Source organism: Octodon degus, unplaced genomic scaffold (assembly GCF_000260255.1).
Source record: "Octodon degus isolate 3935 unplaced genomic scaffold, OctDeg1.0 scaffold00005, whole genome shotgun sequence".
Lineage (NCBI taxonomy): Eukaryota > Metazoa > Chordata > Mammalia > Rodentia > Octodontidae > Octodon > Octodon degus.
Window position 1 is genome coordinate 27849413 of NW_004524581.1, and position 24840 is coordinate 27874252.

The window sequence follows — 24840 nt, forward strand, 5'->3', positions numbered from 1 at the left end:
TATATATATATATATATCAGGGTCTCCCTATGCAGCTTGGACTCATAGTGATACTCCTGTCTCAGCCTCTCCAGTGCTTGGATTACAGATGTGAGCTACTATGCCCAGTTTCGGTGGCCAGCTTGGTGGAGGGCCAGCATGGCACGTAGTGCCAGGGATTGGAACTCGGGTCCTTGTGCTTGCCAGGCAGCGCTTAGCCTGCCGAGCTGTCTCCTGAGTCCTTAAACTGTCTCCTTGATGCTTTCTGTCCACATCAGACTCACTCCTAGGTCCTTCCTCCTGCCCTCCTGATGCTGAGTAGCTTTGTTTTTGCTATTTCTCCCTCACATCACCTCCTGAGTTTTCTTTCTACAGCACTTTCCCAGGGTGTTCCACCCTTCACCCATCTCTATTTTCCACACTCTTGTTTCACTGAAGGCTTGCAGAGTAAATACAGCCCTCAGCTATGACCTTGTGCTTTCCTCTAATTGTTTAATGCACGCGCCGTCTGCTCTCCATCTTTGTGGTTTCTGCATCGTGGATTCAACTAATGGGGGACAGACATTCCCTGTTCATCATTCTTTAAGTAATACAGCATGACAGCCATTTACATAGTGTTTACATTGTATTAAGTGTTATAAGTAATCTGGAGATGATTTAATGAGAGATTGTGGGTAGGTTATATGCAAATACTGTGCAATTTTTTTCAAGGAAGTTGAACATCGGTGGATTTTAGTATCCTGGGGGGTCCTGGAACCAGCCCCTCTCAGGTTCTGAGAGTTAACCCTAAGTCTTGCTTCTTCAACAAAATAAAAATTCATAATTAGGGATTAGGTCTCTTTAGTGAATTTTTCATTTCTTAACATTCTTAGGGGAAGGTTATTGTGTGGCCATATTTTTGTAACTTGTTAAAAATTAAAATAATAGAAAATAATGGAAAGATAAAATAAATCTATAATTAGAAGAGGGGCTGGGTAGACGGCTCAGTAGAATAAGCACTTGCCTGGCAAGCACAAGGGTCTGAGTTCAATCCCCAGTACTGCAAAAAAAAAAAAAAAAAAATTCTCACATAGGGAATTATGGGAAGAATGGGAAGAGAGGGTAGACATTTTTATTATTATTATTGCTGTGTATATGGTACAGGGTCTCACTATGCAGCTCAGACTCATAGTGATCTCCCTGTTTTCAGCCTCCCCAGTGCTGGGGTTACAGGTGTGTGCCTCCACACATAGACTTGGTGGCCCGCTCAGTGCACCTGGGGGGCGGGGCTGGCACAGCATGTGGTGCAGGGGATTGAACCCAGGTCCCTGAGCTTGCCTAAGCAGTTGCTTAGTCTGCTGAGCTATTTCACCAGCTCAATCATTGTTTTTATAACCTGTGAAAATTTGCTAAATGTATTCTCTACGTTTTTGAGGGAGAGGTACTATGGCTTGAGCCTAGAGCCTTCACACTTACATATCTTCCAACCCTTTTTATTTATTTAATACCGAGGCAGACTCTTGCTAAGTTGCTGAGTTGCACTGGCTGGGCTGGAACTTGCAGCCCTCTTGCCTCAGCCTCCCACAGTGCTGGGATCACAGGTTTGAGTCTATCCTGGGCAATTTAATGACTCTGTCTCACAATAAAACATTTTTTTTAAAAAAAGGCTGAGGATGTAGACCAGTGAGAAAGCCCCTGAGTCTAGTCTCCAGTACTAGATTTCTTTTTTCTTTCTTTCTTTCTTTCTTTCTTTCTTTCTTTCTTTCTTTTTTCTTTTTTCTTTTTTCTTTTTTTTTTTTTTTGCAGAACTGGGGATTGAACTCAGGCCCTTGCGCTTGCCAGGCAAGTGCTTATTCTATTGAGCTATCTCCCTGGACCTCAGTCCCCAGTATTAAAAACAAAAGGTGCAATTATTGACATCTTTTGGAATTATTAACGTCAATTATTGACAAAACAGTGTTTCCCAGGGTCAGGTCAAAAGCATCATTAAATAAAGCAAAACACCAAACAGCATTATAATACAGCTGTACTTTATGACATCTGGTCAGCCAGGAGACCACGTGCTGAGTTTCTGACTCTTGCTTCTAGACTGTGGCCGAACTATTCACGGAGCAGGCAAAGGAGCGAAGATGATGAGACTGTATATAGACAGTGCTGCCCCAGAGAAGCTAAAAGGACTGTGTGTATTTTTTGTTCGCTGCCGTAATGATGTTCCTATAAATGCCAAAAACATTCATGAGGTATGCTTATTTTTTTCTGTTTAAACATTGATGTCTTTTCATAGTCAACTTTCCCTTTCTTTTTCTATACATTGGTCTAAATTAGATTCTAAGAAAATAATGTATTCATATATGCAAATAAACTAAGAAATTACCTATAATAGAGTTTAGCTATATTTATCCATTAGATGCTCTCCTTTTAAAATTCATGGAAATTCCATTTCTTCTAGGTGGTGTGCAAATAATTTTCATTCTTCCATTTGCCAGGAACACATGCCATTCTGTGCATACAATTTCAAGTGTTGGTTGTTTACTTAACCTCTTCTTCTCTCAGTATTTTTAACTGTTTCATGATTGTTTTTTGGATTTTTTTTGGGGGGGGGCTGGCTCAGAATGCCTTCAGGGCAGGTTTGGCTGGCTGGAGTTGTGGGGATCAAACCACAGCAACCTGAGCCTGACAGCATTGTTGAAGCAGCCACTTAACGAACTGAGCTACGGGACAGGCCCCCTGTTTCATGATTTTTGTAAGCAGAGAGAAGGGTGGCCTGGATCCCGTACATTGCTGATGTAATTCTGGAAAGGCAGAATGGAGAAAGTAAGTATTTTAGCCAGATGGAGTCAAGTTTTTAGCTTCATTACTAGATAGCCGTGTGTCCCACTGGCAAGTTATCTTTTCTAAGACGTGGGTTGTTCTTATGGACATTTTTTAATTGAGAATAATAATACTCACCTTGCAAGATTGTCATGTGACCTATAAATGATGACATAAATATATTCTTTTTCCTTTTCTGAAATGGGGTCTTGCTATAGCATTCAGGCTGGACTTCCTTACTATTTAGTCCCCTGGGCTAGCCTTGAACTCGTGGCAGTCCTCTTGCTCCAGCCTCCCCCCGCTGGGATCACAGCAGTGCACCCCCACACCCAAGAATAAATTCTAATTTATTGCCTGGAATACTGTAGCATCTCAACGAATACTAGTTTGGTTTATTATTCTTAGAGAGTCTTACTATGTTTTGTAATAGGAACAATAACTGAAATTCAGTCTAATTTAGTTTCTTTTCTGTTTATAAGAAATAATTGCTTCAACAAAGGTTGTTTAGTTTGAGTAGGGTCCTAAGTTAGCAGTTATTTTCTCCTACTCCTTGTAAATATTTCATTCCATCTTTTGTGTCTGATAAGATCTTTTCTATTAAGTGCTCTTCATAGGTAATCTGTCTTTTTTGTTTCGGGTTGCTTTCTTCTTTGTCCTTGAAGTCTTACAGTTTTACCACTATCTATCTATCTATCTATCTATCTATCTTTCTTTCTTTCTTTCTTTCTTTCTTTCTTTCTTTCTTTTTTTGAATGCAAGAACTTTACTAAAGTGCAATGGAACTTGTTGAAAGCTTAAGAGATAGGGGAAGCACAAACACCTCCCCTCAGACGGAGCACCAGGTGCAGGGTGGACTCCTTCCAGATGTTGTAGTCGGACAGGGTGTGCTCATCTTCCAGGTGCTTGCCTGGAAAGATCAGTCTCTGCTGGTCAGGGGGGATGTCCTCTGTGTCTTGGATCTTGGCTTTGACATTCTCAGTGGTGTCACTGGGTTCCACCTCGAGGGTGATGGTCTTGCCAGTGAGGGTCTTCACGAAGATCTGCATTTTCAAACCAAGTGTCGAAGGCAGCAGCGGCTCACGGAGAAGTGAGAGGACGCAGCGACCTCAGCGAAGTCTCTTCACCACAATGTTTCTATGTGTGGACATTTCTCCCATCCATCTTCTACTTCACTGATTCTTTCTTCAACTTGTCAGTGGTTTAATCCACTTTTTATAATTTAGTTTTCAGACTGGATGTGGTGGTGCATGCCTGTAATCCCAGCACTTGGGAGGGTGAGGTAGGAGAAGTACTGTGAGTTTGAGGTCAGCCTGAACTGCATAGCAAAACTTTCTCAAAAAGACAAAAAAAAGTTTTTGCTTTATTGGGGTTATACGTATACAGAATTTAAAGAGAAAAAAATTCTTTAAGCCTAGTCTTTTTTTTTTTTTTTTTTTTTGTAAATGAAGACAATTTATTTAAAGAAGGAAAAAGAGCAAGAAAAGTGAATAAACATGGTATACAGCTAATCTGGAATAATAGGTAGTATTAAAAATGAATAACTCTTTGGTCTTATTTTGAAAAACTCTTCTATACCACCCTCTACAGGAAACTATTAAGTTCTTTTAGAAGATTCATTATCTCCATACTTGCAGTAATTTGCACTGATTGTTACTTTTGCCAATATAGACATCATTTATGGAGTTTTCTCTGTGAGGATTTCCTTTTTCTTTTAATCTTCTGTCCCTCCCATTTATTTTCTTAAGCCTCCCTTCTTCCATTATAGTTATGTTCTGTTCTGCTCAGATAAATGTTGGATTTTGTTGATCCAGGTCTTACTATGTAGCTCAGGCTGGCTTTTCTGAACTATATAGCCCAAGCTGGGCTTGGACTCAGTGATCCTTTGGCCTCTGGGAGGCCTATAATCCTGCTGGGATTATAGGCATGCACCACCATGCCTGGCTAGGCTGAAGAATTGTGTACATGAGCACAACAGTGAGACAAGAGCTATGCCAGTGACACCCAAGACACTTTCAGGGGACCCGTCAGGGCAGTTTTCATCACGATGCTAAGATGCTGTTTGCTCTTTCTGCCATGTTCATATTTGCTGGTGCAGAAGCAATGGGGGGAACAGCTACTGCACCTGAGCACAGACGAAGACAGTGATACTCAACTGTATTAGAAGTCGTTGTGTCCTGCACTAGCACTGTACTAGTCAGTTTTTATTGTTGTTGTTGATACAGGGTTTCGCTATGCAGCTCAGACTCATAGTGGTCCTCCTGCCTCAGCCTCCCCTGTGCTGGCGTTACACGTATGCACCACCACACCCGGTTTGGGAGCCAGCATGGTGTGCTCTGGGTTCCCGAACTGGCACGGCTTGTGGTACTGGGGATTGAGCTCAGGACCTTGCGCTTGCAAGGCAGGTGCTTAGGCCACCGAGTTATCTCCCCAGCCTTGTATTAGTCAGTTTTGCATCACTAACACAAAATAACCAAGGCAGCTAAGTTCTAAAGAAGGTGTTGATTTATCTCATAGTTCGAGAGCCCAGGATGGGGCAGCACCATTGGCTTTAGTCTCTGGTGAGGGCCCTGAGAGTAATGGTGGGAACTCTGTAGTCACATCCTGAACCAGGCAGAGGAGAGAGAGGAGGAGGGGTAGCATCTCACAGTCCTGTGCACATTATCCTCCCATAATCAAGGACCGGCCAGGAAGGCTCCACTTCCCCATTGCGCTGGGGGCCAAGCCTTTAACTTAGAGACTTTCAGATGACATAACCCTGTTCAAACCAAGGAAGGGGGCTGGGGATTTGGCTCAGCGGTAGGATGCTTGCCGAGCAAGCTGGAAGCCCTGGGTTTGGTCCTCAGCACCAAAATAAATAAAATAAAATAAAAATAAAATAAAATAACCTCCCCTATGAAACTAAGGAAGCCACACATGCACAATTAAAAATGAACAACCAATTTCAGTGGCTCCAAACAAGCTTTCTGTCTTAATGTACTGGCTTGGGCGTTATCTGTCAGTTAAATGGTATTAATTGAATTGTCAAACTTGTGGATAATAGACTTTCTGTTTATGGCTTTAAAATAAAACAAAAAAGCAATTTCATAATCAAATAATGGGAGAATAACAATAGTTGTTACACGGTGTGTCATTATCTTCAAGGTAGTTAGAATGCAAGATGTAACTCAGAAAGATTCTTGCAAGAAACAGATAATAACACAACTTGCTTTTCACTGAACTAAGACTAAGACTAGTAGTATAAATGAAATCACCTAGCAGATATGTTGAAATATATGGAATTTGCAACTGGGGCAAGTAGTTGAACTCCTCCTTGCTTCATGCATATCTCTCTTCTATCTTGCTCCCTATTTGGATTATATATATATTATATATATGTATATATATATATTATATATACATATATATATATATATATTTTTACATATAAAAGAAACGAGAAAGAAACTTTGGGATATTTCACCTAACATTATGTTCTCAAGTTGTATCCATTTACCCGTGAACACCTCAGTCTATCTTTCTTTACCGCAGTGTAGTGCTCCATTGTGTATACATACCACATTCTCCTTGTCAGTTCATCTGTTGGGGTGCGTATACACTGCTTCCAACATGTAGTTATTATAAAATGTGTTACTATAAGCCTGGCTTTGCATGTATTTTTTTTAAAATTTATTTATTTTATGTGTGTGTGTGTGTGTGTGTGGCCAGCTCAGCCCACCAGGGGGCGGGGCTGGCTGGCATGTGGTGCTGGGGGATTGAACCGCAGTCCCTGTGCTTTGCTAAGCTTGTTCTAAGTAGGTGCTTTAGGCCACTGAGCCATCTCACCAGCCCTGCATGTATTCTTGTAAGACGATGATTTTTATTCTTATGAAGATGCCTAGATGGGGGATAGGTGGAATGGAATAGAAATGGAATTTCCATTTTTACTTTTTTTTTTTTTTTAGGAATCTCCACACGAACTTCTATAATGTTTTAGTTTATATTCTTACCAGGCATGTGGCAGAAAGTTCCTTTCCCCCGACATCCTCATCAGAATTTGTTATTGTTAGATTTTTTGATGATAGCCATCCTTTCTGGAGTAAGATGGTGTCTCAGTTACAGTTTGTGTTTCATGACAGCCCATGATGATGAGCATTTTGTCATGTAGTTATTGGCAATTTGTACTTCTTCTGAGACTTGTCTGTTCAGTTTAGTTGCCCAGTTTTTGGCCGGGCCTTTTGTTTTGGGAGGCCTAATTGTTTTTGAGTTCTTTATATTAGTCCTCTGCCTGTGGACTAGCTGACAGAAATTGGTTGCCATCCTGTAGACAGTTTATTGATTGTGTCTTTGCTGTGCAAAAGCCTTTTAATTTGTGCTTGAATGTGATCCCATTTATTGATTCTCAGTACTATTTCTCAGTACTATTTCTGGGGTTCTGTTCAGAAATCCTTGCCTGCCTATGTCTTCATTAGATTTTTTTTTTTTTTTTTGTACTGGAAATCAAGCTCAGGATCTCACACTTGCCAAGCAGGCACTGCCCCTTTGGTAGGCTTTTTTTTCCCCCCTGTGTTTAAGACAGGGTCTGCAGGGTCTCACTACACAGATCAGACTCATAGTGATTCTCTTGTTTTCAGCCTCCCAAGTGCTGGGATTATAGGCGTGTGCCACCACACTCAGTCTCCATCACCCTCTCAGCACATCCTGCAGGCGGGGCTGGCACAGCAGGCCTGAGGATCGAACCCCAACAGCTGCACTCTGCCTAAGCAGGTGCTTTAGTCCGCTGAGCTATCAGGCTGGCCCTTTCAGTGGGCTTTTGATTTCTTCTGGCTGAATTTTTTCTGTTGACAATTCTGGATAGAGGGCTGGTTTCACTGTGTTTTAGTTGGCCCTATAGAGTTTTCACGGACAGGGCACCTTTTGCCTGAGAACATCTTTATGTGGCGGGCTCACTTGCATCCTCCTCCTCCTTGATAGGGTCCAGGCCGTGGGTCCTTCCCCAGGCAGAAGTCCTTCCCCAAAGTGCCCAGGAAGGCAGCTCCGTGATGAGGTGGTGTCCTGGTTAGAGCAGAGCAGAACAGAAGCCTATTAATTTTAGAGTTCTGATATTCATAACTATGTAAGATTTTGTAATAGTTTACAAAAATTAGTTGTCTATGATAGTGAAAAGTAGCATATGATTTCCGTTTCTTTAATAGAATTAGCATATAAAATAACATGTACACCTCACCCTTTAGGAAGTGCTATTTACTGTTTTGGATGCATCAGAAGCGTTCTTAAATGGGATCAGAAACATGCTGTCAAGTGTATTCCTACCAGGTATTCTTGCAACAAACAACTGGGGTGCTTTAAACCAGTCCAAGCAGGGAGAATCTGAAAAACATATTTTCACTGAAACCATCAACAGATACCTTTCATTTTTAGATGGTAAGTATAAAATTTAATTTCTAGCAAACTAATAAAAATGAGCAAATTAACTGCAGAGTATGTTATTAAAAACAACCCTTAGAGAAAAAATTTCCATCTTAAAAGATGTTAGTCAAAGTTAATACAAAACTTTAGAGATAAGGTATGAAATCGTGAGATTCCCTCATTTCCAAGGATCTTTGTAGGAGTACAATATGTTTTAAAAAATAATTTTTTCACTCTAGCAGGAAATATATCTTCCCATGTTCTTAATGAAAAATATCACCATATTTATAAATATATGCTTTATTATGAACTATTTTAAAACATCTATTTTCATTATTTAATATTGCAAAATACACAGTTTTATTTAAAAATCAATTACAGTCTAATGATCAATTAGAATTGTATTTGTACAAAGTACGAGATCTCTAACATTTCAGTAAATATAGCCTGAAAGCACATCATTGACATTTAAAGCATTGACATTAAACATTTCTTTTCTTAATATTACTTTTATCCCGTCAGGTGCCAGAATAAGTATTGAGGGAACAGTGATGTTAAAGAAGATAGACAATGTTGATTTTTCTAGACTGCACACTTTTGATGAAGTGACAGCTGCAGCCAGCAGTTCCGAGACTGTTCATCAGCTAGAGGAGGCGCTGATGATATGGTACAAGCAGATTGAACAGGTGAGTCCTCTCCAACGTTCCCCTGCAGCCCTAGTCTCATCCTAGTCATTGCGTTGCGTCCCTCAGAGTAAAGGGACCACTTAAAATCAATTGTAAGGTTTTTCTCACTGTAAGGTGGAAACCATACTGATACGGATTGAGATATAACGTGGAATCAGGGAGAACTAGCATTTTATCCCCTAAATGTGTTTATTGACTTTACTCTTCATAAAAGAGAGGGAGAAAGGGCACATCAAAGAGCCGCAGTGCCAGACACTAACCACTTGTTGGTTGATCCATAATGTTGTTTGTGTTGTCAGTGAGGTTCTGGGTCAGGGATACAGCTCAGTGGCACAGTGCCAGCCTGGCGAGTGTGAGGTCCTGAATTTGATTCCTGGCACCAAAAAAAAAAAAAAAAAAAAGAGGTTCAGAGTAGAGACAGTCATGTCAGTATTACAGCAGCAAGACTGGAGCTTTCTGATCAAAAACTTTTCTTTAGCAGTAAGAAAAATAATAGGAATGGAATACATGTTAAAAAAGAGGCTCCAATGTATACTACAAATGATAAAGAACACAAAGTCAAATAGCACGTGCAGTACTCTCTCTAAGCTGAAAGAGCGCTCCAGGGGCTGACCCTTTAATGTGTAGTTCATGAGCATAGAGTAGAGAACAAAAAATCTTCACTTAAGTAAGGGTTTGAGGAGACAAAGCAGGAGGTTGAGGGAAGCATTCTGATTTTACCCTTTATGGAACTGTGCCAGGAAGGACAGTTGGGGTGGTGAAAACCGGAGGACTTTGGAAACCCCACAAAGCCTGAAGCACTGGCCTCAGAATTTGCTTCTGGTGTCCCAGGGTCACTGCAGCAGGCAGTTTATTCCCCAGCAGAGAAATTCTGCTGTTTCTACTGTGCTGCCAGATGAGATCCGCGGAATCTGGCTGACAGGCAGCAGTTTCTTGCTGTCTCCACGCGTGGTGGAAGAGGCAAGGCAGCCCTCTGCGATCTCATCTCTAAGGGCCAAGTCCCTCTCACCAGGGCAGACGTTCTAATTTCTCCTGAAGTTCCCTATGCAGAATACCCTCCCGATGGGGAACATGCCTGTCGCTCTGTAGTTCCGTGCCCTCCTTCATGTTTTCATGTTTTTAGAAATGCATTTTGTTCATTTCGCTGCTATCTGGCTGGCCTACGAAGAAATCACATTTTATGATTAAACTTGCAGACCTTGAGGAGGCATTTAAATGACATCAGTGGGGCTGGGGAGATGGCTCAGTGGAATAAGCGCTTCCCTGGCAAGCGCAAGGGCCTGAGTTCAATCCCCAATGCCGCCAAAAAATAAAAATAAATAAATAAATGACATCAGCTATCCTCTAGAGAGTGGATTCATTCAGCTTCTCTTGCTGTTACAAACAATAATACGTGTTCGGCAATCTTTGCTTGGGACTCCTTTACATGTGTTTGGGAGTTTCTCAGTGGAATTCCTGGGAGCATTTGTGTGTAGAACTTTTATTGGATATTACAAAGCTCTCTGAACAGCGGTGCTATTGACTTAGTTTATCGAAGCATGTGAGAGTTTTCGCTTGTTAAAATGTGTTTAAATTTTTGATTACATCTGGTATCGTCAGATTGGTGATGATGGACAGCATGTTCGATGCGAAAAGCTGTTTTTCCTTTTGTGGTATTAGGGGTCGAATCAGGGTCTTTATATGGATCTACACCCCAACCCTTTTATTGTTGTTTTATTTTGAGACAAGGGCTCTATAAATTGCCCAATTGCCTGGGTTGAAGTTGTAGTCTTTCAGCCCCACAGAGTGCTGGGATTATGGGCGGGCACCACCAGGCCTGGCTGTAAAATGATCCCTTGATTTACTGTGCATTGCCCTGCATACTGTTGAAGCGGCACATGCTTAAATTGATTTTTTTAATTTTTATTTTTATCTATTTACTTTTTATTTAGTACAGGGACTCTCTACACAGATCAGATTCCTAGTGATTATCCTGTTTTCAGCCTCCCAAGAGCTGGGATTATAGGTGTGCGCCCTCATGCCCAGTCTCAATTGCCATCTCAGCATGCCCCAGGGGTGGGGCTGGCATGGCAGGGTGGGGATCAAACCCTGGTCCCTGTGTCTGCCTAAGTAGGCACTTTAATCTACTGAGCTGTCTGGTGGGCCCTCTTAAATTGAATTTAAAGTTTATTGAATTTCTTGTTCGTATCCTTAATTTTTTTATTAATTAATGTTATTTAGTTATTGGCGTTTAAATATTTTCTAGATGTTAATCCTTTGCTGGTTCTCACCTCGTCATGCTTTTTCATTTGGCATGGTGCCTTTAGAAGTTTAAAATTGTAATTAAGTTAAATATATTAATGAGAGATGGTAGCCCAGACTCAGTTTACTTTCCACCAGTGACTAGAAACTTCAGTGCCTTTTGTATTCTATTTAAGGAAACCTTTCCTATTCTTGTGTTATGAACACATTCTCCTAAGTGTTTATTTGAATAACGAAACAACACAAAAATGAATACAATAAAAGAAATGAATTGTTGTTAAATGAATACCTGTGTAACCTTTGTACATGTTGCAAAATGGAACACTCTTCACTATGAAAAGTAAAATTGAGCTTTTAAACATTGAGTCAAAAAAGGAAAAAGAACACTGCTAACACTTTATGCCTGCTTCCTTTTCTTAGTTTTAAATTGCTTTTCTTCCTTCTAGTGGTGACTATTAACTTGACAATTATGATATTTAATTTTGTGCTTTTCAACATAGTTTTCCATATGTATAGCTGTAGCTGTATCATCTTTCTGAGTCAGGGTCTCACTGTGCAGTTCAGGCTGGCTTTGAGCTCACTTTGCAGCCCCGGGTGGTCTGGAGCTCATGATGATCCTTCTGCCTCAGACTCCCCAGTGCTGGGATTACAGACATATGCCACCACACCCAGCACTCCTGTATTTTCTTTTCTTTTTTTTTATTTGAAAGAGGAGAAAAAATAGAACAAACAATAAGAACAAAGACAGAAGGAAAGCAACATAAGACAGTACAACTGGTACAGAATTTCAGAACAAGGATGGAATATTAACAGTGGTTGTTACGTTACATATGGTTGTTGTCAAATTTGTTGCTCAGACTATCAGATATAGATATGCAAGATTGATCACAACTGGGAAAAAACCTTAACCAATAGTCACTCAGACAAAGGGCTTCTGTCTAGAGTATATAAAGAGCTAAAAAATCAGGCCCCCAAAATTCAAAGACCCAATCCAAAAATGAGCATCTGAGATGAAGACACATTTCTCAGAGGAAGAAATACAAATGACAAATAAATACATGAAAAAATATTCCACAGAACTGGTCATTCAAGAAATGCAAATTAAAAGAACACTGAGATACCATCTCACTCCTGTATTTTTTTTAGTTTAAAATTTTAATTTTGATACAAGGTCTTGCTATGCAGTTTAGACTTGCAGTGATCCTCTTGCCTCAGCCTCCTTAGTGTTGGGATTATAGGCATGCACCACCATGCCTAGTTCTAGGGCCTGCACAGATCGGCATGCGGATCCAGGGATCAAACTCGGGACCTTGCATTTTCCAGGCAGGCGCTTATGCCACTGAGCTCTCTCCCCAGCCCACTCCTGTATTTTCTTATGGAAGTTTTTCCATCTCATTTTCAACAGATTTTTAATCCATCTAGAATCATTGCTTGTATATACATACCTGTGTATGGTATGAAGTAGGAACCCGATTCTTTTTCAAATAGTAGCCAATAATCCCACTAAATGTCCTCTGTTAAATTGCTTATTTAATAGGCCATTCATCTCCCCAAATTATAATATCACCCACAGATCAGGTTTCTAGGCTTCTTTGTTTATCCCAGCGGTATACTTATTTGTGTTTTGTAATCACACCATGCTGCTTTCATTTCTGTAGCTTTTTTTTCTCACTAAATCAGATCTTGGTATGCCAATCTCTGTGTTTTTTCTTCAAAATTGTGTGAATTATTTGTGATGAACTGGTCTTTCCTGTTTGAAGATCAGTTTGCCAAGTGGTATGAAAATTTGTTCACATTTTGATTAAAATTTTATTGAATGTACACATTAATTTAGGAAAATTGGCTTCTTTCCGTTATTAAAGACTCCATTCATGAATGTGTTATGGCTCTCATTTACTTAGCCTTTTCAATGTACTTAAAGCCAGTGTTCTTTTTCCCTGAAAGATCTTCCACGTTTTTAGTTAGATTAACTCTCAGGTGTCTTTATCGCTTAGGGTTACTACTGTGAATTGTATCTTTTTGGAAATTAAATTTCGGATTAGTTTATAAAGAAATACTGTTACAGCAATCTTATTGAATTGTTCACCTTTATCACTTGCAATTTTACTTCTAGATATTCTTAAATTTTAAGGTAGTACTCAACCGTGCCAGCTGTGCGTATGCCAATTTTGTTTTTAAATTTCCAGTCTGCGTACCTTTTATTTATAGTACTTATCTATGGTACTTATCTTGTTCTGGGACCTCCTTTACCAGGTGGAATAGAAGTGGGTGATAATAGTGACAAACCTGTCATGTGCTTAGTTTTACAGTGATATTTTCTAAAATATCACTGGGAAGTATGATGTTTGTTATTTATTTATCTATTTATTTATTTTAAATTTTATATATTTGGTGCAGGGTCTTCTCACAAAAGCTTGGACTCGTAGTGATCCTCCTATTTTCAGCCTCCCGAGCACTGAGATTACAAACGTGTGCCACCACTCCTGGTCTCGGTGGCCAGCTCAGTGGGCCCGGGGGCAGGGCCAGCACAACACGTGCTGGGGATCGAACCTGGGTCCCCGAGCAGGCGCTTGGTCTGCTGAACTGTCTTTCTGGCCATTTTCTTTCTTTCTTTCTTTCTTTCTTTCTTTCTTTCTTTCTTTCTTTCTTTCTTTCTCTCTTTCTCTCTTTCTCTCTTTCTCTCTTTCTCTCTTTCTCTCTCTCTTTCTTATAGTTGCTGTTCCTTATGTTGACAAAGTTTTTTTCTGTTCTTTATTTGCTAATAACTTTAAAGTGTTGTTCACCATTCAATATTGTTTGTCTTTAGTTTTGTTTTTTTTAACTCATGCAGTGAAATTTTAGCAAAGAAGAGTGCACCGCTTCTATATTCTGTACTTTTTCCTTTTAACCGTAGGTGCTTATCGAGAGTGAGCAAATGAGAAAAGAAGCTGACGATTCTGGGCCACTGACGGAGCTGGAGCACTGGAAACGGATGTCGGCCAAGTTCAATTATATTATTGAGCAGATTAAAGGGCCATCGTGTAAGGCCGTCATTAATGTGCTAAATGTTGTCCACTCCAAACTATTAAAGGTAAAAGTCACTGTGTTGTAAAACTTTGCATGTGTACTTCAGAACAACTAGAAAAATCACCACTATTAAGCTGCTCTTTTAAAAACATGTTTTATTTAGATATATTAGTTGTATATCTTTATACATTGTGTTAAGCCAATACATGTGTACAAGGTATAACCTTCAAATCATGCTAAAAGTCATTTCTGTAAAAGAATAATTTTTGGGGGGGTCTTTTTTGAGACAGGGTCACACTGTGCAGTTCAAGCTGGCCTTGAGCTCACTTTGTAGCCCAGGCTGATCTTGAACTTGCAACAATCCTCCTGTGTCAAGGGGCTGGGGAGATGGCTCAGTGGAATAAGCACTTTCCTGATAAGTGCAAGGGCCTGAGTTCAATCCCTGGTTCTGCCAAAAAAAAAAAAATCCTCCAGCATCAGCCTCCCAAATGCTGGGATTTGCCACTGGGCCTGGCTATGATTTTAGGTATTGGAACTTTTGTACTCTTTTAGTCATTTTGACATACATCATAGATTGTTTTAATGAAAAATTATGTACTGAAACTATAGAAAACTCAGAATTCTCCTCTCTAACTGTGGTTTAGTGCCCTTTATCAAACTTCTGTGCCCCCTTCCTACCCTTTCCAGTTCCTGGTGACCACTGTTCCATTCTGTTCTGTACAACTGAACTGCTTCTGAATATGTCAGAATCATGTCTTTAGCAGTGTTAAACTTCGAGTAATCTCCTCATACATCACAATGATTTCCAGAAGATTAAATAAAGATTTATTTCTCATTATTTTCTGCACCAACTTTGACAGTACAACTGTAGGGTGTTAACTAGAAAAGTGATCATTTGTATTTTTTAAATTGGTGTGAAGTTGTAAATCAATACAGATTCATCGAAGTAAAAAATTACATAGAAAGTCAAAAAGTTGTCAGAGAGCTCATCCCTGCTTCCTTTCCTAGAGGTCATTTTAACTTTTTTTCTTTTTAAAAATCTTTTTCTTAGATGGGCACGGTGGTACAGACCTGTAATCCCAACACTGGGATGGAGGGGCTGAGGTAGGAGGATTGCTGAGTTCAAGACCAACCTGAACTAGATAGTGAGATCCTGCCTCAAAAAGCCCTGAAAAATCTTTTTCTTAAAATACATATTTCTCTATACAAAAATTCACTACTTTTTCGATGAAAGATTTAAACAGCATATAGTAAAACCTTGGTTGTGAACATAATTTGTTCTGGAAACATGCTTGTAATCTACAGCACTTTTTTTTTTTTTTAATGTGTTTGATACAAGGTTTCACTATGCAGTTCAGACTTGTAGTGATCCTCCTGTCTTCAGCCTCGCCAGCCTTGGGATTACAGGTGTGTGCCACCACGCCCAGTCTCAGCGGCCGGCTCAGCATGCCTGAGGGCATGACCAGCCGCATGTGGTGCCAGGGATGGAACCTGGTTCCTGGGCTTGCCTAAGCAAGTGCTTAGTCTCCTGAGCTATCTCCCCGGCCTTCTTTTTTTTTTTTTTTTTTTTTTTTTTTTTTTTTTTTTTTTTTTTTTTTTTTTTATTGTGTGTGTGGCCAACTCAGCCCACCAGGGGGCGGGGCTGGCTGGCATGTGGTGCTGGGGGATCGAACCGCGGTCCCTGTGCTTTGCCAAGCTTGTTTCAAGTAGGTGCTTTAGACCACTGAGCCATCTCTCCAGCCCCCATCTCCCCGGCCTTCTAAAGCACTTTTATATCAAAGCGAATTTCCCTGTAAGAAATGAGGGAAACTCAGATGATGTACTACACAATCCAAAAAATTCATGCAAAAATGACTATATCATTGTGATACAATACAGAATGATAAACACAAAAGATAAAGAAAAACATATTAACCTGCACTTAACCTTTGGAAGCCTTCAAGGCTGGTGCGAGGCAGGGAGAGGAGCGAGAGGAGCATTACTGGGTAGCACGCCTTTCGCCATTGCTGATGGCGTCACTGCTATCTATTGGCTCAATGAAATCTTCTTTTCATGCAACTTTAACAAGGAAGCTACTTGTTTTTGTCTCTTTTTGAGAATTTTGTAGAAACGTGACCTTGCATTGTCCTTAAGCGGGTCTGGGGTGGCGCTTTTCTACAATTTCTTTTGCTCTTTCCCCTACATTGTATACCTCTCTCTAATCTCGTTTGAAGTGTGGAATTCCTCCATATTTTTCTGCTCTTGCTCTACACATGAGATCTCTCCAAAACCTCTTGCTGTTGGGAAAGGATCACCCACAATCCCGCGGGGGAGAGAGAGAAGCCACTGATCATGTATCTTGTGTCACATACTACTCATATTGCCAGATGTCACTTGTTATCAAGTGAAAGTTCGTCAGAAATGCTTGTCTTGCAGAGCAGGTTACTTGCAATCTAAGGCCTTGCTGTGTGTCTGACAGATACCTTTTCATCACATGCTTTTGTAAACCACACCTCTCTCAAACACTCTTGTCCCTGACTGATAAATAGAAATCACCACAGTATTCTCCCTCCCACCCCTCTGAACATCTTGTGTGAAATTTAGGAGTTCACCAAGCATGTACGCAAGGGCGTATTTCTCCATTGAAATAGTACAATTTGGTGATTTTTAGTATATTGATAGAGTTGTGCAAGTGTCACCACATCATTTTGAAACATTTTGGTCACCTCAGAAAAAAACTCCATAGGGCTGGCAAGATAGCTCGCTGAGCTGGCCACTGAGACCGGGCACAGTGACGCACCCCTGTAATCCCTGCACTGGAGCGGCTGAAAATAGGGGGGGTCACTGTGAGTCTAAGCTGCATAGGGAAGCCCTGCACTAACTACATAAAAGTTTAAAAAAAAAAAAAAAAGAAACTCGATAATCTTCATTCATAATCTCCCACTCCTAACCTCTGGCTTCCAGCTCTGAGCAACCATTAATGTACTTTTCTATCCACATAAATTTCCCTATTCTAGACCTTTCATATGAGTAGAATCACATACATGTGGGCTTTTATTATTGGCTTCTTTCACTTCTCCTCCTGCTTTCAAGACTATTCCTTTATCCATGTTGTACAGTGTATTCATGTTTCATTCCTTTTCACAACTGAGTACTATTCTCCTTTATAGATAATACCACATTTTGCTTGTCAGTTTATTAAGGACCTCAGATTGTTTCCACCTGGTACTGCTGAATATTTCATGCACAGCTCTCTCAGTGGGCATATGTTGCCATTTCTTTTGACATGCCATTTCTTTTGGTACATATTGCCATTTCTTTTCTTTAGAAATGGAACTTCTGGGGGCTGGGGAGCTAGCTCATCAGTCTGAACACCTGCTTGGTGAGCCCAAGGACCCAGGTTCGATCCCCAGCACCGTATGTGTGCTGGCCCCGGAACCTCAGGAGCACTGGCCGCCAAAACCAGGCGTGATGATGTGTGCCTGTACTCTCAGCTCTTGGGAGGCTGAGACAGGAGGATCACTACGAGTCTGAAATGCATAGTGAGAGCCTGTACCCAATAAAGAAATGTTAACTTTTAAAAAATGAAAACAAAGAAATGGAATTTCTGGATCAGATAGCAAATCTATGTTTTTTTTTAGGTTTTATTTATTTTATTTTATTTTTTTCATAATTTTATTGATAAACAAATAGCAATGAGACAGTTGCAAATCAAATCGCTAGGACAGTTTCAATAACTAACACACTGCATACATTCTTCTTAGTGGTTAATTGCTGTACAAGATGCGGACATGAGATCCTATTTACAAACACCATTAGAACAAATCATTCTATTCATTAAGAGAATGTAACTATATATCTATCCTAACCACCATGAATACACAGATACAAAATGGACATTCGTCTGTATACCCTTTTTTTGCTAAGTTCCGTTCTTTGAATATTATAGGTGTGTAAACTCAGCAAAATATTCCAAGAGAGTCCAGTAGCCCATAATAGCATTGGGTCTTCTGTTTAACTGGCAATGTCAGAAATTGTTGACCTGAGTCCCCCACAGCTCAACATAGCAAATCCATGTTAATGGTTTTAGGAAATTGATTCCTTTTCTATGTATTGGTAAACATTTCTGGAGTTGAAACTTTCATATACTCATATGCACATGCGCGCACACACACGCGCACACACACACACACAAATATTTCTTTAGGGTGGATACTCCACAACCTTTTCAGTATTTACTCTCAGTTAATTTTTTTTGCCAACCTGACATAGGAAAATGACTTCTTTCCCCCATATTAATAATTAAACTCTGTAGTTTTACAAGTTTTTTGGCTCTTCAGATTTCTTTTATCAATTGTGTGTCTGTATATTTTCTCCATTGAAAACCCTTCAACTGCTATTTTATATTGATTTTTAGGATTTAAAAAATGCATTCTAGGGGCTGGTGAGATGGCTCAGTGGTCTAAAGCACCTACTTAGAACAAGCTTAGCAAAGCACAGGGACCATGGTTCAATCCCCCAGCACCACATGCCAGCCAGCCCGCCCCCTGGTGGGCTGAGCTGGCCACACACACACACACACACACACACACACACACAAATAAATAAATAAATAAAATTTAAAAAATGATTTAAAAAATGCATTCTTATTCATCACTTGTTACCTGGATGTTGGGTGTGGGCACATTTTCACTAGATATGAAGAAAATGCCCCGTCCCGACTTCTTTTCCCTGGCCACTTCTCAGGCTTGTACATGCGGTGAGCACTCTCTTGTTTTTTTAAAAAAGTGTCTTATTGGTAGGTTTCAGATGTACATAACAATCACATTCATCGTAGAGAATTTGTACCTGTCCTCCATCTAACATTTTTCTTATCCCCCTACCCTCCCTTCAACCCCTCCTCCCCTCCTCATTTGCAAAGCTCTGCTTTTATGTTTTCCTTCTTTTCTCATTTATTCCTTTTCCCTTCTTTCCCTTCCTCCCTCCCCTCTTTTTTTTTTTTTTTCCAGAACCGGGATTTGAACTCAGGCCCTTGCGCTTGCCAGAGAAGCGCTTATTCTACTGAGCCATCTCCCCAGCCCCTCCTCCTCCCCTCTTGCTTGTTCCTGTCCCTATTTGAACATTCTCCTCCTATTTCACAATAACTATTACACATTTGGTCCTTATTTACACTTCCAATCTCTCACACCAGAGAAATAATGTGGTATTCACACGTGTGTCGCTTTACTCGCCGGAAGAGTCTGAACTCAGGGTGCATCCATTTTCCTAGAAATATTTTGAGCTTATCCTTCTTTATGGCAGAGTTAGACTCCACTGATTAAAAAAAAATGCTACCTCTTTATCCATTCACCAGTGGAGGGGCACTTGGGTTGCTTCCAAGATTTAACTATTACAAAGTATGATGCTATAAATATAGGGATGTATATATTGCTGTGCTGTGATGCTTTTAATTCTTTTGGGAAGTTACTCAGGAGGGGAAGTTGCTGTGCTGAGTCCAAAGGAGCTTCGAGTCCTAGTGTTTTGAGAAACCTCCACACTGATTTCCATAGTAGCTGTGCCACTCCACTCGCCCACCAACAGTGGAGAAGGGTCCCTTTTTCCCCACAGCCCCTCCAGCATTTGTTGTTGTCTGGTTTCTTGACAAATGTCGTTCTTTCTGGGGTAAGATGGAATCTCAGTGTTGTTTTAATTTGCATCTCTCAAATGACCAATGATGTCAAACATTCTTTCATGTATTTATTTGCTGTTCATATATCTTCATCTGAGAAGTGTGTATTGATCTCAGATGCCCGTTTTTGGATTGGATCTTTAAATAGGGGAGGTCTGATATTTTAGAGTTCTTTGTATGTTCTCCCTTGTAATCCTTTGTCTGAGGAACAGCAGCCAAGCATTTTTTCCCCACCCATGGGCTGTCTCTTTACTCAGTTGGTGGTTTCTCTTGCTGTGCAAAAGCTTTTTAATAAGCTGAGATCCCAGCTGTTGATGGTTTGTGACAAGTGCCTGTGCAATTGGGGATTTAGTCATAAAGTCTTTGCCTACACCAATGTCTTCAAGAGTTTTACATGTTCTGTCGTTAGCTCTCTCAAGGGATGTGTATTCTCTGACAAAGTGTAGACTTGCTGTTACACAATAGGAAAAGGACATATTTCCTTAAGCTCGTTGAGAGCCCCTCGCATGTCATATTGCAGATGCCATATGACAAGGGTGTGCAAGAGTGGCAAGCTTGGCCCAGAAAGGAGGAGTTCAGGAAGGTGGGCGTGTAACACTCCTTCTTGCAAATGCTCACCTAGTTCCTCCTGGAAGTCAGCACTGACCCATCTGCAAGACCTGCTCGCCTCTCTCGAAGGCCCGCCACCTCAGTACTGTTCCCCTGAACGAAGGACGCCTTGGCGAGCGTGTTGCTGGGGACAGACCACATTCAGACTGTAGCAGATTTCTTAAAATGAGGAAGAATTTTCTTAGAATTAGAGACTGTGTGATGATCATTTGCAAGAAACTGTTGGTTTCATTTTGCTGATAAGTTGTATCTTGGAATAATGCTTGGTTTTAAAACTTGATCTGCTCTTGAAGACTCGGAGCAATGTGATGTCACAGAGAACTAGTCAAGTTACATCCACTTTAAGCAGTCAGACAGGGTATTAATTACAAGGGAATGACTCCAGTTTTAATAAATCATGTTAAGATGTTTATTGTAACTTAAACATTCTGATAAAAAAGATCTATCAATCACTCTTACTTCCTGTTTTATTATATGTTTGATTAGGGGCAACAGTTTAAATTTCTCTCTCTCTTGGTCTCTCCCTGTATCTCTCTGTCTCAGTCTCAGTCTCTGTCTCTGTCTCTCTTGGTCTGTCTCTGTCTTTCTTTGACTGCACTATTGGGAATTGAACCAGGTACCTTCATACTGATTTATGACCCCAACTCTTTTTTAAAAATTTAAATTTTAAGACAGGGTTGCTCAGTAACCAGGTGGACTTGAACTCGAGATTCTACTGCTTCCCTTGCCCTCCCAGAGTGCTAGGGTTGCAGGCACACTCCTCCACACCACGCTTATAGCTCAAATCTCTTCAATAAACTATAGCTCTCTGCTGTGTTTGGATTTTCAATGGAATTCTCGCACATATTTTCCCTTAGAATTGGCGTGATTTGGATGCAAGAATCACGGATACAGCCAATGAATCAAAAGATAATGTTAAATATTTGTACACTCTGGAAAAAGTATGCCAACCTCTCTATAACTACGACCTAGTAAGTATGCTTTTGAAGAAGTGCAGTTTTGGAAATTAATTTGTATAATTAATTGACCTTAAAATGACTTTAATGTGTAGATTTTGGGAAAAAACACATGTGATCAAAATGTTATTTAAAAGATGCATTTTCCTATTGTATATTTTTAATGGATTATACGCCATAGTTGAGTAACCCCTGTTTAAGTAGACTACATAATAATAAGCATGGCTTCATTTGTGGATTAAATGAGATGAGCACATTATTTATCCACTGCTGCATAACAAGGGAGCCCAGGAGCAAGTGGCTGAAATAATGAGCATGCATTGTGTCACAGTTTCTGTGCCTCAGGAATGCAGGTACCACGTGACTGATGTTTATAATAACTTAAATATTATATTAAAATGACATACTAATCACTCATGGTTTTAGAGGCTGAAAGTCCAAGATCAGGTGGCCTGCGTCAGGGGCCCTCGTGAGACTGCAGACCGGCTGATCACTGGGGCTCTGGTTTCATCTTAAGGGGAGGCTGCCTGGGATGGGTCCTGAGCTCTTCCACATGGCTGTTGGCAGGGCTGTGTCCCTAGCCACACACTTCTGTCTGTGCTGTGCTCGCGTCCGCCTAGAAAAGGGATCCCAGAGTGAGCAACATAGCTGTCCAATGTGGAAGCCACCATCTTCTTGCAACCTAAACTCGAAAGTGACGTCTCCTCTTCTCTGTTGTGTTCTATTGGTTATAAATAAGTCAGTGAGTCTTGTCCACACTTCAGAGGGAAGGGATTATACGAGGATGTGTATACCTCGAGGATGTGCACGGTTGGGGCCAACTGGGAAGCTGCCTACTATTGCACGTATTTCCCAGTTTATAAAGTAGGAAACCAAAATGCACCCTGAGGTAGACTCTGCTGGCCTCCCTTAGCGAAGCAGTGGTGCAGGACAGCCCGCATCCTCCAGTTTCCAGTCTACTTTTCCCATAGTGTCCCAGAGTGTTCCTTTAAAGGATGTGTTAACCTACCATTTGCTGTTTGTCCCTAAAATTACAATTCATCTTAAATATATAAATCATCTGGCATTTTGTGATATTTCATATTGTAAGGGAAGAAACATAAATTAGCAAACTTATGGACATTTTATAGTACAAGTTAGAAATCCATTCACAGCCTGTGACGATGCTCCTGCTGCCTGTCACAGTTAGACTGCTGGGCTCAAATAGCCTTGACTGCCTGCATCTAGCTGCTGTTTTATATAGCCAGCCAGGTCGGCTCAGCTACATCCAGCTACAGTGCCTGAGCTTTTCACCTTAAAATATGTACATATAGTTGTGTTCCAGCTTGCTTCAAGGATGCTATACTTTGTTCCCAGAATACATTGGCCCAGCCAAGGAAGCTTTCAACTCTACCCCCTCCCTCCCAGAGTGTTCTTATCTAGTGACAAACTATTCTGGTTAAGTGCCTGCTTAGGACTTTGCCTGACAATGTATGACATAACTCTTGTATTCCATGTAAACGATCAGGTAATAACCTGCTGTCAGCTTTGTACCTCCTACTCACAAACTATTTAAACTGAACTCACACTTGCCTCTGGGCTGGTGATTTGAACTTCTGGGTTCCCTAACTTGCTAGCATAATAAAAGTTGTCTTCTAATTTCTTGGTGCAGAGAGTCTTCCATTTGGTTTGATATTGGTTTTCTGCAATAATATGAAATAATGTTATGAAATACAAAATATTTAAGGAAAATCCTTCATTTCTTGTTTAGCTAATCCCCCCCTACACTGGGGATCGAACTCAGGACCTTGTGTTTGCCACACAGCTGCTTATGCTGCTGAGCTATCTGCCCGGCCCTTCATCTCTTGTTTAGCTGGAGAGAGGAAGTCAAGGAAACTAGTATTTATTGAGAGGGGAGGACAGTTTCCAGTCATGTTTGGGTGTTGCCTCTTTTGGGGTTCACCCATAGCCAGGAGGGCTGCCCAGAGGGGTTTTCTTGCTTGTTTTCTAGTACTGAGGATTGAACCCAAGATCTGGGTTGGTTCTTTGCAAAGAGTTGTGGCATTCCTCGGCTCCACTCTCTGCTCGCTTCTACTCCTAGTACCTACAACTGGAGTTCTGTTGGGAACCTTCTTCAAAGTTCTTTTTCATGGAGACAGTAATATCACTTCTGAGCTGTTGCTGCATATAGGACCAGGAGTAAAGGAAACCGAATTGTGTCGGGTCAGAGAAATGGGGCTAATGCTCGGCTCATCCAGTAGTTCAGTTGGTTGGTCTTCCACTGTACTAGTCATATCAAAGAAAAATTCAGACAATCATACGTCACAAGCACTTGGGCTGCTCCAAGAGTTGAAGCTGCAAATGTGGAATACACATACACCTAAGGCCGACTCTGGGAGTTCTTGCATGAAGCTCTCCATGTAGAAAATAATAGATGTGGCACTACCATAAAGCAAACTGTCAGCATTTGTCAAATCTAGTGATGGATATAGGTGGCCATTAAGCCAGTCTCTGTGCTGTTCTATATACTTAAGGCTTTTTACTGTGAAAAGTAAACTTGGAAAAAAAACGCATAATGCTTTTATTGTCAGGAGCTTTGGATTTTAAGGTATACAGATTTCAACTTCTTTATTTAAAAAGACTTGCCCAAATTCATGTAATTTAAAAATCACTCAGTTTTGGCGTTGTTTTTTTTTTTTTTTTAAATCCTAGTAATTTAAGAAAACTTTGTTCAGCTGTGCTAGGCTTATTATTATTTTGTTGTTGTTCAGCTTTTTATAGTCTCTGATGTAGGAAGGTTTCAAGCATACCTTTTGCAATGACAAATACAATAGCAGTCATAGAATAGCTTCCCACTCACATACCCACTGTTGCTGTAATTTCAAAAATTCTTTCCTCCCTCATTTTCTCTATTATCATTGAAAGCAACCATCAGTCGCTACTTAGTTTGAAGCTCTCATTTGGGCAGGAGGAGTGTAAAAGATTTAGCGAGGTGCAGTGATGCCCACCTGTCATCCAGCTGCTGGGGAGGCTGAGGCAGGAGCATCCTGGGCTTGAGGTCATCCTGGGCAACTTAGCAAGACCCTGTCTCAAAATAAAATTTATAAAGGGCTGTGGATGTATGTAGCTCAGTGATAGAGTTCTTACCTAACATAGTTGAGGCTCTGGGTTCAATTTCTAGTACTACAAAAATGAAAACAAAAAATATTATGATTTGTGTTTCTAATTCTGGTTCATGAATTTTATATATGCTTCATTTCTAGCATCCTGGCATTATGTTTTGGATGTCTTCTCTCTCTCTCTCTCTCTCTCTCTATATATATATATATATATATCACATATAAAATGCCCAAACACAGTACATGAGTAGGTAAGAGTGGAGGAAGAACCTATTGTAAATAATGACATATAAAATTTGGCTGAAGGGTTGGTGAGATAGCTCAGCAGACTAAGCACCTGCTTAGGCAAGCACAGGGACCAGGGTTCGATCCCCAGTACCACGTGTAGCACCAGCCCCATACCCCCAGGCATGCTGAGCCTGCCACCGAGACCGGGCATGGTG

General features: G+C 40.6%; 1 protein-coding gene across 1 annotated transcript in view; it reads left to right on the forward strand.

The window, feature by feature from the left end:
• Dnah8 (dynein axonemal heavy chain 8) overlaps positions 1-24840 on the forward strand; it is a 313541-nt gene that overhangs the window by 8262 nt on the left and 280439 nt on the right. The window contains exons 4-8 of the mRNA XM_004624185.2: positions 2047-2198; positions 7980-8169; positions 8677-8840; positions 13975-14151; positions 21201-21314. Of these exons, the coding sequence (XP_004624242.1) occupies positions 2047-2198; positions 7980-8169; positions 8677-8840; positions 13975-14151; positions 21201-21314 (797 nt within the window). The remainder of the gene's footprint in view (positions 1-2046; positions 2199-7979; positions 8170-8676; positions 8841-13974; positions 14152-21200; positions 21315-24840) is intronic.